Source organism: Polistes fuscatus, unplaced genomic scaffold, assembly GCF_010416935.1.
Source record: "Polistes fuscatus isolate 324 unplaced genomic scaffold, CU_Pfus_HIC Scaffold4, whole genome shotgun sequence".
NCBI lineage: Eukaryota > Metazoa > Arthropoda > Insecta > Hymenoptera > Vespidae > Polistes > Polistes fuscatus.
In genome coordinates, this window is record NW_025113118.1 from 10,136,677 (window position 1) to 10,156,558 (window position 19,882).

At 29.9% G+C, this 19,882-nt stretch overlaps 2 protein-coding genes across 3 annotated transcripts; one reads left to right on the forward strand and one right to left on the reverse strand.

The window, feature by feature from the left end:
* Positions 1–524: 524 nt before the first annotated feature.
* On the forward strand, positions 525–19,392 carry LOC122520651 (tubulin-specific chaperone cofactor E-like protein). Of its 2 annotated transcripts, none has more exons than XM_043640836.1 (6): positions 525–1,007; positions 15,376–16,404; positions 16,556–16,725; positions 16,932–17,040; positions 17,183–17,287; positions 17,820–19,392. In XM_043640836.1, the coding sequence occupies exons 1-6, from the start codon at positions 906–908 to the stop codon at positions 17,970–17,972; spliced, it is 1,668 nt and encodes a 555-aa protein (XP_043496771.1). In that variant the 5' UTR covers positions 525–905; the 3' UTR covers positions 17,973–19,392. The 2 variants fall into 2 exon arrangements, with proteins under 2 accessions (XP_043496771.1, XP_043496774.1); XM_043640839.1 differs by lacking the exon at positions 525–1,007 and adding an exon at positions 1,172–1,400.
* Positions 9,593–10,395, reverse strand: LOC122520652 (aprataxin-like). Its single transcript, XM_043640840.1, has 3 exons — positions 10,062–10,395; positions 9,852–9,985; positions 9,593–9,788 (listed from the first exon to the last, which is right to left on the reverse strand). Exons 1-3 carry the CDS (start codon positions 10,370–10,372, stop codon positions 9,619–9,621), a joined length of 615 nt encoding a protein of 204 aa, XP_043496775.1. The 5' UTR covers positions 10,373–10,395; the 3' UTR covers positions 9,593–9,618.
* Positions 19,393–19,882: the final 490 nt, after the last annotated feature.

Below are 19,882 nucleotides of genomic sequence, written 5' to 3' on the forward strand. Positions count from 1 at the left end.
CTGCTTTAACAAACTTCCCGTAAGTAACATTCCCATGTTGTATATTTTTGTCCGATCGATTGGCAATGACTTTTGGCAAATTTACTTGCGAATACTCGAACCTCATTACATCAGACAATGTACAATCTGATAATCAATCTTGACTGTCGCTAAAAGGAAACACGTTTCCGTTCCCCAGCGAATACGCGAACTCATTACATCAGACAATGGTACAATCTGATAATCAATCTTGACTGTCGGCTAAAGGAAAAACACGTTTCCGTTCCCCAGATAGGATAGCATAACTGTTACATACGATAAACAAACACACGATATATAAATATCAATTTTAGAATCTCCTAAAAAGCATGACATAGTAGATTAATATCTTTAATCCTTAGTATTAGTGACATTAGATTGATTTATATAACGTTTACATGTATATATTATATCATTAAAATGAAACGCGTTCTATTATTAATTCTAAATCAAACATTTCCTACTTAAACGAACTATTTCTATTCAAGCATACATAATATAATATATATACCTAAAGAATTGAGAAATTTATCACAACGATACTAAATTTGAAGAAAATACGATTTAAAAATCAAATGAAAATAATAAGAATTCCCAGTTGTGAATGGAAAAGCAGAAGAGAACCAGATCAGTGTTCATATAAGTCAGCGGTAAAAAGATAGCTTTTGATAGATACGCTCCTGCTAAAGTCAATTGCTATTGATGCAAGAGTAAAAGAGAAAGATGACGGAGAGAAATTGTTGGACGAGAAGAAGCTAAAGCGTCGGCGCCGTGCGTGTTCGATAATGCTTCTTCTCCTCAACTCGAAAGAGACATGGTTGGCATCGACTGTCGACTGTTAACACCTCCACTGGATAGAACACCACCACCTCCCACTAGGAAGCTTTATGCTGACCAACCGTTGCCATCATCAGCAAGCACGGCCACCTCTACCAACGCCAGAAAGGCTCAGCTGTTTCTGTTTACCAAACAAAGGAGCCAGTTCAACGGTGGGCCGCGAACTGCACGTTCGTGTGTTACACGGTCAACGGTCACCCTTCTGAATTTGCTCCACTGTTGGTTGGACCCAATCGTTGTTTGTTTGAGTCCCCGTTGTTAGCCAATGCATTTAGTGCGATACGGTTATACTCACATGGAAAATTCAGCGATTTCACTAGTTTTTCGCCCCAATTCTTACTTACTTAATCTCTTTTTGTCTTACTTTCGAGGGAATTATATCACACTTTCTTAAGACTCCGCTGCTGATGCGTTCCTATCGTGCAATCAGTGGAGTAGTAGTAGAAGAAGAAGAAGAAGAAGAAGAAGAAAGAAGAAGAAAAAGAAGGGGGAGAAAATTTGTGAGGATCTAAGTGCAAAACCCAAGAGGAATAAGACACACAGCAGGGAGTAGAAGAGACGGAACGTGTTAACTAAAAATAAAATGGTCCTGGGACAAGTCGAACGAGAGAACATCATCTCTTGTTCTTCTTCTTCCTCCTCCTCCTCTGCCTCCTCTTCCTGCTGGTGTTGCTGCTACTGCTTCCTGGTCCTTGACCTAATTTCCAAAGTTACCTCATACTCATTCGTAATTCTTACCATTTATTTCGAGTTTGTTTGCACACATTGATGACCTCGATAATAATAATAATAATAATAATAACAATCTGTACAAATATATTTTCTTCTAAATTTACCTATCAGATTATTAGGAAAGGTGTTGAAACATTGTCGTGGAGGTTAAGAAAATCTGTTGAACATTGTCGTGGAGGTTAATTTTTATTATTAATTCATTAACAAGTTATTATTATTTCTAGAAAATATGTTTCTCACGATATATTAGACGGAATTTAGTTGGTTAAACTCTAGTTCGTGATCGGAATCATTTTTAACCAGGGATCAGAGTGTACGGTTGACTGTAGATTGTGAGAGGCGATGAACGTGGGTTCTTTACAGTTAGAGAGAAGTACTCTTTCTCTTTGCATGATCGCTCACACACACACACACACACACAACATACACAAACATATACAAACACACATACTCGTTTATGTAGACGTTATACATACGAAACATTGCAACACGCACAAGATACTCGTGAAAATACGAATATAAGATGCACAATATAAGACGAGATAAATATCATGAACGAATTATTTCGTCGGATTGGTTTTGATCGGTTCTGTTATCCCAGCAGCAGCTGCATATCTGATTTTAGATTGCACCTATTTCGTGAACACAACTACAATTGAAGAAGAAAGAAATAGAAAAGAAATAATAATAAACCCAAGCGGTCACCATCGATTGACAGTAACGAATAAAATCTTCTTGAGTATCTTAACGCTCGATCGATCCCAATTGGTCCTTTCCTTTCGAATTTCTCGAATATTTCGATAATCGAATTACGAATTACAGATTCGATTTTTTAATTTTCTTTTTCCGTACCAGTTGAGATAGAACAATGATTGAGACAAATCAAACGACGATAACAACAACGACAAAATATACACGAGAGGAAGAAAAATGAAATATTGAAAATAAATCAAGGGAAAATAAGATACTGCAGATAGTAAATAGGTGATATACAGGAAAAAGAAAGTATTGTACGGGAAAGGGATAGAACGAAGGGTTGAGAAACCAGTAGAACAGAGAAAGGCATCGTTCGATATTCTCGACGGGATCTTCTCGGGTGCGCTTTAACAGTTTGCGCAGCGATCGGTGAGCGTTCTTCTACTACGTTGTGTTATCTCTCTCTCTCTCTCTGTATCTCTCTCTCTCTCTCTCTCGTTCTATCTTTTTTTCTCTATCATATTTGTGTCTCTCTTGTATACACTGTATCTTGTCGTGTGTCACTCCTTGTATCTAACTATATGTATACTCAAAGTATATTACGTAATCGCGATTTACGAGCTTATCAGGTGCGAAAAGGACAAACCTCTTCATTCGTTTGTCTCTTTCTCACTCACTCTCTTATTCTCTCTCTCTCTCTCTCTCTGTTTCTATGTCTCTGTCTCTGTTTCTCTTCCTCTCTTTATTTTTTTATTCGAAGGAAAATGCGTTTGAATTTCACACGAATGAATAACGTCAGACAAAGAGAGTCTCACTCTTCTGACAATTGCGTCGTTCGTATTGTGCATATATGCACGTAGGTTTCTCTCTCTATTTCTCTCTCTCTCTCTCTTTTTCTTTCAGACACGAGGGCAGACAAGCATGAAGAGAGAGAAAGAGAAATAACAAGGTCGAAAAAGAAACTGAGGATATAGTCATTAGATTCCCGTGTTCATACGTTTTCTTTCTTCTTCTTCTTCTTCTTCTTCTTCTTCCTCTTCGTTTTCTTTCTACTTCTTCCTCTTCGTTTTCATTTTCTTTGAAACATTCATGACGATGATGATAATGATGATGTTAAATGTTTAAAATCATGAAATCTGTTCCTCTTCATTTTAATTTAATTTCCCTCAATTTTTGAAACTAATCGTAATAGTTGAATACCATCTCGTGAGTTTATCTCGTGATATTTTTTCTAATTCGATGAAAGAGAATATTTTTATTCAACTTTGGCAAACTGAGATAAGTGTATTTTTTTGTTTGTTTGTTTATAAACAAAATAAAGACCTATTGATAATTTTCAAGCGCAAAACTCAACGCGATAAATTAATTCCGCGTTTTATGTGTGTGACGTTTTGTTTTCTTTATTTCTCTTCTTTTTCTTTTTACGAGTGGAAATTCCTTACGAGCGAATTATCATTTCTTCTAAAGATTATTATGAAAGAAGAGTTTTTTTTTCTTCTTTTAATACTTGATATAATACAACGAGTAAATGAAAAAAAAATAAAGAGAAACAAATAAAAAAATAAAAGGAGAGAATAAAAATGAATTTTGCTCGTAATTTCGCTGATAAAATAATCGTACCAATATAATTGAAATCAATGATCGTCTTATCTTTAACGATTAATAATTTTCCATTCACTTGTCACAAAATGATTGCAAAACGAATTGCGCAATAAATATCTTTGATAATTATCTATATGAATTGTATTAATGTTAAATATATAAAGATAAATATAACAGTTGATTAAAATGATAAATTGCAAAAACTACAATTTATGATCATTTTATAATATATATATATATACTATTGTTAATATAAAATAAATAATAAAAATCAAATATTTTTCAATTTTCTCTTCACATATAAGTTTTTAGACGCACGAAATACGTAGAGTTAACGTTTACATGAGGTATTTAGCACGTTCAAACTAAAAATATACACTACGTTCCAACTAGTATCGTGACATTATGCGAATCGTCGATCGTCAAATGCATAGTGCGAAAACGTTTGTATTTTTCTTTTCTTTTTTTTTTTTTGTGTGTTGATTATAAGTTTATTGCTAATCTAAAATACGATCGTACGAATGTTCATCTTCAATGTATTCTTTTCTTCCACGTTTGCGTCTTAAATTATTCTCGATGTTTGACCATGAGATCTTACCTATATACAGACGTACATTTAAATACATGTTATTCGTTTCGTATGTATACGTTAAACATGTTTAACATATCGAATCTTTAAAAGACGCATGTACCATGTGTCATTTATTTATATACGTAGATACTGTCATAAATTATTTGATTTTTGTATACATCAATTTTATGTACGTAACTTCGGGGAAAAAAGCAAACAAACTTAATTTATAACCAATAAAATTGAATTTTTTAAATATCCGTACACACATACATTGTATAGTATAAACAAATTTTTATTTATTGATAGAACAAACAAAAATAGAATCATTTGTTTTACACGTACACGACGTTCGGTGTTTTTTTTTTTATTTTTTTTTTTTTATTTTTATTATTTACAACCAAACGTACAATTTCTAACAAATAGTATTCCATCGATCAATAGTTATTTCTCGAATGAGAACAAATAAATTAATTCGTTTATTTTATTATTGTTCGCTAAAATTTTAACGAAACTTTCGAAATAGGATGTTACGATCGATCGTATATAAATAATATATCAGTATATAGAAGTTTTTTTTTTATATGGTTGCTAGTCGATAACGATCGAACATCGTGTTTCGTGTTGAAAAGTACGAAGTTCGATAAAAATTTATGATTAAAATAAAAAATAGAAAAAATGTTACACAGAGATAAAAATTACGATTCATTATCAATCGGTTGTTTACTCGTAAGAACTTTTCATTCGTATTCTTTGATTATCATATCGAGCGCGTACTATGATTATAATTAAAAATCAATAATTAAGTTCTATATAAATTCAATTATTAACTTTATTATTAAATCTTAGATTCTGAATGAATAACTATAATTAGCATTGGGGGGAAGTGTAATATAGTTCGTTCAGTCTAATCCAAGTTTAAAAGATCAATTCTCGCGAATTTTAGACTCCCTCGTCCTAGTTTCACTTTTAACTTCTTAATAGTAACTCTTTCGTGCATGACGTAAATTCTTTGCTCGATATTATTATTAGAAAAAAAAAAATAAAAAAAGAACAAAACGATAAACACTTCTGTTTATGTGTGTGTGCAATATTTTAAACAAAATTTTTCATTTGATTTTAATGAACGTGATTACTTCCCTATATGAGAAACGAAAAAAATTATTTAAAAAGAGAAAAATATATAAAAGAGAAGAAAAAATTAACAAACCAAATAAAACCGGTTAAAAGTAGTTAGGTATAATAATTCTGTATATTATCCATGTATCAGAATCTTAACTATCTAACTCTTAACACGTTCATCTATGTTGTTTGTTTTATTCTTATAAGAAGTAAACGGATGTTCTTACGAATCTTTATTATTTTGTTCTTATAGAGAAAACCACGTAGATTATTAGAATGTATTAAAATGACAGTGAAAGTTGGTCTGCCAAAGTTGTTGGTTGTAAGCATCGAAGTACTCGGTGCAATGCTTGTGTAACCTTTAAATCACAGTATCTTGGAAACTCTCAAGCGTGACCGTCATAGTTGTCATCTTGCACAAGAATAGCATCAATTTCTTCTCTCTATCAACTTTAAATACTGAGTTAACAATATTTTGTTTTTCTAATGGACGAATGGTAAAGAAAAAATATATATAAAATAACGTTTGTAAAAATAAATTCCATCGAGAAAAAAAATATATCATCGTTATCTCAGTTTTTATTTGAACTTTTATTGTTAATCGAGAATAATACAAATCTCACGTCATTCGCCATTATTATTCGAACAACTTTCATTTTCTAAAGACCCTGAAAATCATTAACGTCATCTTACTCTTCCTTTTTCTTTTTTCTTTTTTACGCAAGACAAAGTTTTTGTTCGTAAATTCGTCTCTATATAAAAATGAACGAATAAAAAAAAAAGAAAGAATCAGAACAAAGAAGTATATATATATATATATATATATATATATGTATATATAATTTTTTTTTTATGAAATCATTAAAATTATTGACGTTCGTATTATCGAGAAAAATAAAATAAAAATTATACTTCGGTCGAATACGTGTCTCGAGATAATTCCTAACTACGAGAATATAATTATTTCTTTTTTTTTAATACACACACACACACACACACACATACATAGTGTGTTCTATTTGAAACTCACTTAAAATCGGGAAACGTGTGGTCGCCGGTGAAAGTCGGACATTAATAATTATTCCGTTCTTTCATTCTTTCTTTCTTTCTTTCTTTCTTTCCTTTTTTTTTACTTTTTTTCTAGTTGCAATACTCAACGTATGAATAAAACGGAAACCAATACACAACGACCCAACGTTAAAAGTTCTTTCATTTCAACTGAACAATTCGTATTCGCGAATGTATTCGTTAAATACGTGTCGATAGTGCAACGAGCTGGTACGAGTCGAATAGTAATGCATTTTTGTTAAGTAACGATGCAACCAATCGTGTATAAGTCCTGGTTATATACAATGAGTCCCAAAAGTATTGGGTATTTCCATTGTTAATTCGAAACAATGATTATTTTCTGGTATAACAATATTTCTTAATTCTTAATAATACCGGAAATAATATATTTAAGATTATTCAATTTATTTCAATTGACATCAATTTTATCGCAATGGACAATTTTATTCTAAGAAAAATAGTCGAATTTGATATAATTGTGAAGAAAATTGGTTCCACGAAATATGCCAGGCCCAATCATTTCAAAATTATTATAAGATTCAAAGGAAAACCAAATCAATTACCATTTACAATAATAATCATTTTACTATTATTACTATTATTATTATTATATTTCACGCGGATGCAAATACTTTTTTCTAAGATCGTTATTTTATTTTGTTTCTTTTTGTAAATATATTTTTTCCAATTGGTAAGAATTAACGTATACATATGCAATAATATATTTATATGAAAAAATTGAATATCATAATTATCATATATAAATTTTAGTATATAAATATTATATATTGAAAATATGTGTTTATATTACAAAACTATACCGATTGTTTCGAATTTGAAACACGGGAACGAATTTAAATTCAACGGTGTACGAATATTTTTGTGACTTTATGTATCAACATATATGTATATGTGTATGTGTTTATGTATTCGTACGTGTCTCTACGTTTCGTTCTGCTAGGCTTGGCTAGTTAGAACCAACATGGAGAGATATAACGCGGCCATCGTAGAATGGCAGACCCGTAAAGCCGGAGCAGAGAAAGTTAATTTCGCATGGCCGTTGAACCGATATCGCGATTACGTAGGGGAGTTGAGAGAGAACTAACACATTGACGGTTATAGTAAGTTTTGTGAATCTAGTTTACTGCTTGTATTAGTATACACAAAATGATTATTTGTTCATTCGATCAATTGGATGAATAATAAAAAAAAATATATATATATTAAATATGGAACGTTTATTTTGAAAGTGTTGTGTTAGTTGATTTTTATTTTTCTTTTAAATCACATAATTTGTTTTTTATATATTTACATAATTTGATTTATTTTTATTTAGTTTGATTTAGTTTTTTATATATTACATAATTTGATTTAAAATATTTATTTTTTATTTATAACTAATTTTATTTAATATCTTAAAAAATGTCAATGTTTTGTACAAATCAAATGTTAAACGATAAAAGAAATTTTGTAGCGATTGACAATATCCTATGTCAAATTTAATAATATATAAAAATCATTATTTTTAACGAACATTTTTTGCATTAATATAAAATATATTTTAAACGATAATTGAAATTATATGATATTTACAATTGATTAATTATGAAAATAGTGTAATAATCAAATAACGTATTGATAAGTTAATAGAAACATCACCAAATTGGACATAATTAATTTATATTTTTGAATTGATTAATATGCTAATCTTTAATTTTCTCGAAACAACAAAAAATGGAGTTGCACCATTTTCAAAATAAACGGTCCATATATATAAATTTTCATAAATAATGAAATTAAATAAATATAAAATATACTATCGATAAATATATAGAACTACCATTTTCTTACAACTATCTATGATTTTATTCAATTTTATTATTCAATTACTATACAAAATATCAAATCCTTTGTATATTGTTTATTATTTATATTTATTAATAAACTTTAAAAAATGTAATATTTCATTGGAATCTCATGAAAGTGTTCATCAAAGAATAGATTCATGACATTCTTTGGATTTATATTACGTTACTGTGTATTTTCAAATAATAATGTGTTTCAAATATAATAACAATATCTATCTATATATATTATTATTATTATTATATTTATAATATATTATATTTTTGTATTATTATATATATACGAGATTCCTTAAATAGAATGCATTTGATAAGGTGATATTAAACTACCATGACACAAAACATTTCAAATACATATATAGTTTATCTTTCTCCAGTACATAGAATTTTCAAACTTACGTGATATTCGTAGAAACAATTATATCGTGATTTATATCAATAAGATTATATTAACTGAAATATGTCGTTTCAATACATTGACCCTTTGAGATTGGTTATTCTATTCTCTAGAACAGAGAACAGTTTCCTAAGAGTGGCAAGTGAAAAATTACACGATTCGTTCGTGGAACACTCGGCGATGCGTGATCTCAAACAGCAGCCGGTACCAATGATAGCATAAATACTCGGAACATAGTGCTAAGAAACGATTTACACGTCGTTCAAACGTTCAATCTGATTCCGCGGTATGGAAAAACTTCAAGAAAATACGATTAAATACATGAGATAAAAGAAACAAACTTAACTAAGACGTCATTATCACTTGCAATTCCTTAGAAATCTTTACTTTCGATTAAAAATAATTCTTTTATATATCAGTTTGGATATACTAACTGCATCTGCATTAAACACTTGTGTATATAAAAGCATGTTTTATTATTATTTAACTGTTATCATCAAAATTTATCTGATGTTTTAAATTTAAAGATAATAAACTTTCGTAACAATCAATACACAGTTTATAATATAAAATTGCAATTCTTTAAAGATACTTGTAGGATCTTCTAAAATATATTTGGAGCAACTACATTTTGTTAAATAATTAAAATAGTTATACAGAAAAAGAAAATAACAATCAGTTGAACGATGGATAGAAATATAACAAAATATTCATTCCTTCTTTCCTGAATCGTGCAAAATTAAATGTTTCTTTAATTCTTGCATATTTTTTGGTTTCATTGGACACCGGTGACATTTTAATTCGCTATTTAAATACTGTTTTGATGTTATAAGACTTATCTTTTTAAGTACCCCGTTTTCTTTCAATTGTTTACATAATTCTATGAGGAAAACAAACTGATTAGTAAATTCGTTAAAATGAGGCATCATTAATGATGATTTACCTTTGGAATGCATAAAAACTGGCGTAGTGAAACTATTCCAATGATCTTTAGTTTTTAAACATGGGCTGTTGAAATCGGTACTAATAACATGTAAATGCAGTCTTTGCATACTTGGCACAGAGTGATACCCGATACTGCAAATATAAAGAAATATTAGCTACAAAGTTATGGTAAAATTTGTTCAAAATCCTACTTTGATTTTGATCTTACAGGAATTCATGTTCCGGATGTTTTTTAGTTAATTCTTCTGCAACATCGTCCATATGGCGTAGAAGATTTTCATGACTCTTTGTAATATTCCATATTGTTAAAATGTCTTCTTTTGGTAAAACTAAATAATGAAATTTTGCTTTCGGGTATTTATCCTTAATTACGACTATGCTATCGTCTTCCATAACCTTAAAAGTCGGATCTTCCATGGAATCTATTAAATTTAATGACCAATGTTTCTTTTGTGATGCAATTATTGCTACGTCTTTGTTAGAATTTTTCTTTTCATTATGTTTAATTTTTCTTTCCATTATCTTATCGGTAAAAATCAATTTATTATTGTATATAAATATGCGTATAAGTTTATTGTTTATATTAATATAAGGCAGCTGAAAAAATAAATACAATTTAACAAGTTAATGTGTCGGATAAAGTTAAGAAAAATATTATAGTAAAATAATATACAAGTTCTTTGTTTTAATTCGAATATAAAATCAAGTAGAAGTTTATATTACATTTGTAGGTTATGGTACAAACGATAAAAAGATGTCAACTCCCCAACACATAAGAACATAAGACTAACTCACTGCTACTTCCTACTCCTCAGCACATAAGAACATAAGATTAACTAACTTCCTACTTCCTACTACCCAGCACATAAGAGCATAAGATTAACTAACTTCGTACTACCACCCGTATTGTCCGACTGCCCTTTTTTCCCTCTTCATCGAACGACGAAGCATCGGCCTCACCCACGGGTGACGCATACAGCCTCTGTTCCCCACACTTAATCTTAAGAATACCGATATCTTAAATAAACATCCGCACGCACTCACACTAGTGCAGGCGCCAACGTGCACGAACCTGCATAAGACGTTTACAAAGAGAAATAACTTTCTTACGATTGTATGGCGAATTAAAGTTCGGTTCAATCCATGCATAGATATTTTGGCATAATTTAAGACAGTTCATTTATTTAAGAAAAAAAACTATGGGGGGTATGACGGGTCTGCTTCCGTGGGGGCCCCGTTACCCAGATGTGGGTGACGCTCTTCTTATTCAAGTTAATACGACTTTCAGGTGGATTTTTAAAACGAATTTAATGGAATCAGTATTGAAATATAAATACAGTAAAACCTCTTTTTGTGCGGTGGATAGGGACCGCATAAAAGAAATCGTACAAAAAAATATTCGGTAATTTTATAAATACTTACATATTATAAACAACTTTGTACGATATACTACTTAATTTTTTGTTATGCGGCGGACAGGGACCGCAAAAAAAAAGTCGCACTTAGAAAATACATCAATTATTTGCGAAATACATATGTATGCAATTGCTAGGAGATTGTTTAAATCAGATGAACAGCGTCGCGAAGTCCGGATACATCGTCGTCAAGGAGACCATGTAATCAGAGTTCGTCCACACATGTATATGTACATTGAAAGAAAACATAAAACTGGTAGCAACGCTGCTGAGATTTAGATACCGCATAAAAATAAATCGCACAAAACAAATCGCACAAAAATAAAATCGCACAAAACAAATCGCACAAAAATAAAATCGTATAAAAAAGGACCGCACAAAAAGAGGTTTTACTGTATAGGATATACAACATAAAAATACTACAAATATACATATTATACTATAATTTTTACTAATTTATATAAGATATCATATTGCATTATACTATCTCGTATGGTGTGCATTGAAACATTGTAAACACATTTGTGGTGAATTCGGACACTTGGAAGAATAGGTCGTAGTTTTTTTTACATTTTTTTTGCTTCTTGTCGTTCAGCAGTTTGTCTCCTTTTCTGGTAACATAGGGCGCACGTCCTTCTTACAGACTTGCCCTGCTCATTCGTACGAATCTCCAGCTTATGGGACACGTTCCTTGTTCTAGTAGAATTTTCCGGGGACAACCATTCGGCAACAAGCAGCTCTCGAAATTTTCTTATTCCAATTTTTTTAATTTTGACTCTCTGGTATACGATGTGAGCATTTACTACACTGGTACCCAAAAGCAAATGTAGTGCTAATTTCCGATACCACTTGATACTTTTCCGTATCGTTGTGGCATATGACACCATCTGGTCGCTCCTGTCGATGCCATTTTTTCCATTATTATAAGCAATTACCGCTAAAGGTTTCTGTTTAGGAGGACGTCCACGATGAGTAGAATCCGTGGTTGATGTCATGATAGGTGGATGTTTTGTTGATAACATCCTAACATCGCGAACGTCCCTCCACCTCAGCACCCCAATACCGTTGTCGTCTTCTCTTGATACTATATCACCTCTCTTCAGTGGGTATGACATTACATAAATTTTATAAATTTTTTAAATAAATATAAATATATATAATAAAATAATAATTATATATATAAATAAATAAATAAATTATCGCGATATAATAAAGTATCGAATGGAATATTATGAATGTTATGAATGGAAAACGATACTCGAGTGCTTACTTATATTGAGTTACATCCCTGCTATTTCCCGCTTATCGCTCGAATTTGGGCCTTGGGAGAAACTCATTGCAATCGCGCTTGACGACGAATGTGTTAATTCGATGCTTCTTTTTTGTAAACAAATTTAATATTTATTTATAAGATAATCATACATACTTCGAAATAATTTCCATTATTTTTGATGATATCTTTTAAATAATTAACGAATTCCTGGATCAAAGAAAAGATACTGATTTTGATACCTTATCACTTCTATGTCATGTGTGACTCGACATCACATTTTTAGATTAACGCAACGTAATTTCTAAAATAGTGAATAATATTTAAATTTCAAATAAAGTGTAATGGAAAAATATGAATATTTTAATCGATAAATCTAATAACATTCAATCGCATTTTCATTCACATTTTATCGAACTTTCTTATAGATTATTTAACAAAAGAAAAAGAAAAGAAAAGAAAGAAAGAAAGAAAATTTTCTAATAGAAATTCTATACGATATCGAGATGGTTTCCACACTTTGTGCATCTTTTGCAATCTTGCAGCCTGTCTAGTTTTAAATGAAAATAAAAAAAAAAAAAGAACAGGGTAGGAAAAAATAAAAGATTTTCTCGCGTGGGCGAATGAGTGTACTTTCGTTGTGAGTTCTCTGACAACTCTAGTTGGAAACCGGTACCAGCTTCTCTCGAGAGCTGCACAAAAAGACAATGGAATGACCTTACAACTCGAATATGGTAAAACCAGATTTTACGTCTTTGCCGTTGCCCTCGAGTTACAGTACCTGGGGGGACCCCGAAGCTTTTCTTTATTTTATTTTTTTTCTCCCTCACGATAAGGTCCTTCCTGTCAGGGTCAATTTTTTACATTTTTATAATTATTATTAAAATATTCAAATTAATATCTTATAATAATATATATAATAATATAATACATTAAAATATAATAATGTATTATGTTAAGATATATATAAAAATTCACAATAAAAAATATTAGAAATATATTTATTATAAATAATTTCGCAAAACGTTATAATTTATTTTTCATTAATTCAATTTACGTTTATTTGGGTTGCTTTCAAAATTTCATCCATAATATATATATAAAATATTTTCGAACGTTTCGGTTTAAATTGACACGAATTTTCGAAGATATTTCATACTAATCAAACTTATTAATCGAATTATCGAATAATGATAATTAAAAGAATGATAAAATAAAAATTAATATTCCATATTAAATTATTTTAGATTAATTCTCAAGAGTAATAATTAACATTTTTAAAAATACATAATATCTAATTAATTTTAATAACTAATTACTAATATTTCATTTTCCATTTCTTTTAAGAAACAAAACAACAAATAAAACAATAATAATATGGTACATAGTCTTTATGATTTAGAAATGCAAAAGGTTAACTCGTTCCCTCGAGAAGAATGTTAACTCGATTTTATCGTGAAATTCATCTATTTTAGTCTGTCATGAAATTAAACTATCTGTGTCACGTATATACATACGCATACATATAAATATATACATATACACATAACTCGCGTAAGAAGAAGAAGAAGAAGAAGAAGAAACCAATTAATTATTATTAAAAATTACTTACTCTTGTTCATTTGCGTTAATGAAAAAGAAGAAAGAAAGAAAAGAAAAAAAGAAACGCGAACATGGCAAATAAGTATGCACCTTTTATTCGTAGGAAGGACTACGTGTATGAATCAGCGAATCAAGGGCAAGTTCGGGTGCCCTTGATTGCGAACACCAGCATAAAGATGATTCATATAATATTAAATACAATCCTAAAAGTTTAGTTATACGATCAATAATAAAGATCTATATATTAATTATTTCATTTTAATAAAATATTCATTTCTTTTTATAATATAGAAGTATAGTTGAGATAATAATACAAATCATTATCACGTAGTTATCGATCAATCAATGGCGTCATCATATTCTTTCCAAGGCTAACACTATAACACACAACGACTGTAACCAACGATACTTTGTTAAAATATCTGAACAAACAAAATAAAACAAATATAACGTCGTTTACTTATCGATAACGTTTCAACGCATTGTTTTAAATAGTAAAAAAAAAGATAAAGAAAAAAATGTGTGCAATTATTTTTCTCGCTTCGATAAATTTCCTTTTGTCAGATTCATCCGTTCGAATTTTGTTTGGGTTTTGGTTAGATCGATGTCGTCATCGTTGAGAATGAATTTCGTTTTCAATACCTGTCTCCCACGTTCGTTTATTTCCTTTTATTCAACGAATCTTTGGAATTTTTTTCTTCGTACGTCGAGTTACAAATAAAAACTTGTTTAAAATTGTACCTAGTATTATCTACGTTTAGTTTCTGTGCTTGCATGTAATAAAAAATAATTTTCTTGAAAGAAATTAAAAGATAAGAAAATGAAACTAAATAAATGGTCAAGGTTTATTGCTCGTTGTCGATCAATTTGTTGTCAATTTGTTTAACGAAAGATTAAAATACCCAACTCATCAAACTAAGCAATTCTAAAGTCATATACCAGTATTTAATCTTAAACCAATCTAAATGCAATAAATAAGATTTAATAATAATTTTCAAGTTCAAAGTTCAACTATTCGATTATCTGAGCAATTGATATTTGTTAAATTTTCTTATTTTACTAAAAAAAAAAACAAAAGTAAAATAAATCATATCGACAACAAAATATGTGAAGCCAGTTTAATAAATTAGAAACAAAAAAAAAAGGATAATGAGATTTGTGTTATTTGTTTTGTTGGCCCCCATAAATCTTATAAAAATGATTTTGAATTGATTTTTCTTTGGGTTTTCTTTCAGAATGTTGTAAGAATGCCGTCGTTATTGGAAGCCTTAGAGCTGAAATACGGTAGCTCGACAACGGAATGTTCGTTGACGGATGACGAAGGAGAATCTGGTTCACCTAAAGCAGCTCTCTCGGTCAGTATCTTCATTCCAAAAAAATCACCACGTCACACGGTACCAGCTTTGCTGGTCCTACAGGATTGCGATATCGAGTGTGCCGGTAATGACGATGAAAAACTACGTAACAAGTGTAAGAACGTTGAGGAATTGGATCTGGCACAGAACAAACTATCTCAATGGACCGAAGTATTTGGTATACTTCAACACATGCCCAAGATCAAGTTCGTTAATTTAAGCTTCAACTGTCTAGCTGAAGTATTGGAAATCAAACATGGTAATTACGATCTATTGAGGAATCTCGTGTTGAATGGTACCAGAGTTTCTTGGTCTACGGTTCAAGGCTTGATACGTTTGTTACGTAATCTCGAAGAATTACATTTGTCCTTGAACGAATACAAAACTGTTGATTTGGATTATCGAAAGGCAGATAACGTTAATAGATCGTTAAAAAAATTACACTTCACTGGTAATCCCGTGGAAGTTTGGAACGAGATATCCAAATTGGGATACGTTTTTCCGAATTTGGAGAGTCTTGTATTAGCCGAATGTCCTATTAGATCACTTAGACTCGAAGAAAATCGTAATTTACTTAGCGATCGTGAAGATTTGTTAAGGCAAAAGGAAGATCCCGATAATTGTACGCAAGATAATGAGAATATGAATAACGTTGATGTAGAGGAACGCATATCGGTTGGTGAAACTGGTAATAATCATATTATCACTGAAAACAAAGTCAGTTACGATAGATCGGAATCGGAATCGGAGTCAAGTAATAATAAAGTACCCTCGCCTCACGATCCGTTCAGGATGCTTAGGTTCTTAAATATGAATGGAACTTTACTTGGAACATGGGACGAAGTCGAACGACTTTCGAGATTTCCCGCATTGAAATCTTTAAGAATTCACAGCTGTCCGTTATTCGAAGTGAGTAACACCTGGAAATAATGATTTTACCTTTGATGTTTTTTCTTTTTTTATTTGTTTTACCCAAACGATACATGATCATTGTTTTTGAATTGAATAAATAAACGACACATTCGTTAAATATCTTTTATTTTCTTTATTTATATCAAAGAGTCCTCGAGAATACACGGAACACGAAAGACGTCAATTGTTAATAGCAAGGCTTCCCAATGTCGAGACATTGAATGGTGGCGGTGTGATTTCGTCCCAAGAACGCGAGGACGCTGAAAGAGCCTTCATTCGTTACTACATGGACAAACCGGAAGCTGACAGACCAGAAAGGTAACTTTAAATTCGATTTATATAGAAAACCTAATAGTAAACGATTGGTCAACAACATTTTGTTCTTTGATCAACTAAATTCATTCCCTTTCATTTCATTGTGTATATGATTTTATTCGTATGTTTTTTTAACAATGTATCCTATCCTATCCTATTCTATCCTAGTTGTAAATGAAATAATTACATTATAAAAATCGATTTTCCAGGTATTCCGAGCTTGTGGCTATTCATGGGAAATTGGATCCTTTAGTACACGTTGACCTAACACCAGAGAAGAGGGTCAAGGTGACGTTTACTTATGGAGATCTCGTTGAGGTATTTTGAAGTATTTAATTACTCATTTTGCTCTTCTATCTTTTGTCACTTAAGTTATTCAATATATATTTATAATTTTGTAATATAAACAATAACGAAATTTTAAAATATAAGAAACTCAAGTTTACTTTTGTTTTTTTAGGTACGATCGGTAGATGTATATAGAACGGTTTTCGAATTAAAAACTAAACTGGAATCTATGGTGAAAATTCCTGCTAATAGGATGAGACTCTTCTACGTTGATCAAGTAAGTCTACATTTGTTTATTAACTAATATGAATTTTTATTACTTATTTTCCAGAACTTTTGGTTCCTCGAACGGTGTTTTAATAAATGTGAAATAACTTTATGAAACCTTATACACGAATCCATTAATCCTAAATGACAATCGCTTGATTCCTTTTTATCAATTTATTTATCTCACACTGTATCAATGAATTATCGAGGTAAACTTGAAACTCTAATTTTAAATCTAAAAAATAAAACAATCATATATCACAATAATAATATTAGAGTGAACCAAAAGTTCGTGCGTTTATTGTGTTATAAACTGCATAATAGATTATTTTTCTTTATAAAATATACTTTGGAAGAAATTAATTTTTAAAAGACGCATGAACTTTTGATTCACTCTAATAATATGTCGTAACATAATTTCTGTCATATTTTTCATTGGAAATTGACAATGCGTTTATTAATCAAAGTACAAATTGTTGATCATAAATCTGACAGAAATTATGCAACCAACCTCTTATAGTATATGATTAATCATATAACAGGTGATGAAGGGACACCATGGGCCCGAAGAGATGTTGTATCCTAACAAACAACTATATCGATACAACATAAGCAACGGTGATGAGATCATAATTGATAGCAAATTGAATAGATGCGCATCAGCACCGTCAAGTACGTCTTCCATAAGATCCTGAGAAAAATCAACTCAAGATGTGGTAACTTCCTAAAATGCTCGATCATTTTCTTCGATAGAAACCGATCTTCGTCAATCGACATGAATCAATGAACGAAAAAAATGATTAACGAAAATAATAAACGTTAGTTTATTTTCCAGGACACGAATAATAATGATAATAATAATAATAATAATAATAATAATAATAATAATAATAATAATAATAATAATCGAGCTAATTCGATTGGTCGAGATCGAAAATCAAACATCAACAAACATTCTTATCCCAATAAATTCTCGAATTCTACGAGAAAATGAGATAATCATTAATGATTTCAAGCAATTGCAATATACACACACATATATATATACATAAATATATATATATATGTATTTGAAAAAAATAAAAAGAGGTTGTTAATTGGTAATGTTAACGAAATTCGTCATTTACCAATACTCTCTTATCGTTTTTAATGAAAGTAGACAAAATAATAAGATGATGATGATAATGATGATGATGATAATGATGATGATCATTGAAAGATCATTTTGATAGATGAAATACGATTAAAACGTAGATTATAATTTTATTATATAATCAAATTCATTAAACGTTGCGAAGTAAGTACGTACAGCCACAAAACAATTAAATAACATAACAAAGACAAAAATTAAATATATATATATATACGGATTAATCTGTATGCTTCGCATCATTTTTCATGATTTATCGTCTTATAATACGGTTGAATGAACAACCGATACTGCTAGCCATAATTACTCTAACTTTATAACATATATGAATTAAATTTGAAAATAAAGATCAGTTCAATCGACGTGCGATTAATTGAACTTTACTATTAAATAATATTTTTTAACTATCATAACAAAACAAAGCAAAATATTACTTCGATTCGATGACGATGATGATAATAATAATAATAATAATAATAATAATAATAATGTATGATTTTAAATTATTGCGAAGAGAGAACGAGTTAAAAAAAACAAATCTATTGCCGATTATTATCACGCTGCCTTGAATTTTTTCATTAAATTAATTGAATTATAAGCGTAATAAATAAAAAAAATAACATCGATGAGAGAAGTAAATTACGCATGATCGTACGACAAATATCGTAATTAAATATTCTATTGAAAAAAAAAAAAGAAAAAGGTAATAGAATATTATGCTACAATTTTTTTACGTCGATGATCATAGTAATGTGTTATACAGTTATCGATAATAATATTCTTAAAAGATACGTTAAACAATTATTTAAAATAAATTATGCTTTATATACGAATCTTTGTACTTAAAAATCATAAGAAAGAGAGAGAGAGATTTATAAATATATATACGTTAGTTCCTTTGCATGTTAAAAAGGGGAAGATCTTTGTAAATCAATAAAAGACAAACGTTATGATTAAAAATAAAATCTAACGATGTGAATTCGTATTATCTATGATAAAATACAAACAAAACAAAAATATGATATATTATATTAACAGTCGGTAATTATGAAAATAGTCTTCTGATGAGTGAATACAAAAATAATATTATTGTTTACAACGTATAACGATTAACACAATTGTACCAATTACGTGGGGATAATAATTTTGTTTAATATTTTTTTGTTTATCAATACCAATTTCATAATCGTCGATCTCTTGTGTAAAAAAATAATAATAATATACACCCACGCACACACATTAACATATATACATATATACATATATACATATATACATATATACATACATACGGTGCCACAAAAAAGCAAAGAGAAAAAAAAACAAAGTTTTCAATCGATCCCCCCCCCTTCGTATCTCGTGGAAAAATATTTGCAAAATTATTTCGTAACTAATCTAATTTTCAATAAGATTTTTTCTACTCGGATAACAATTGACACGAACTTCGTCGAAAAT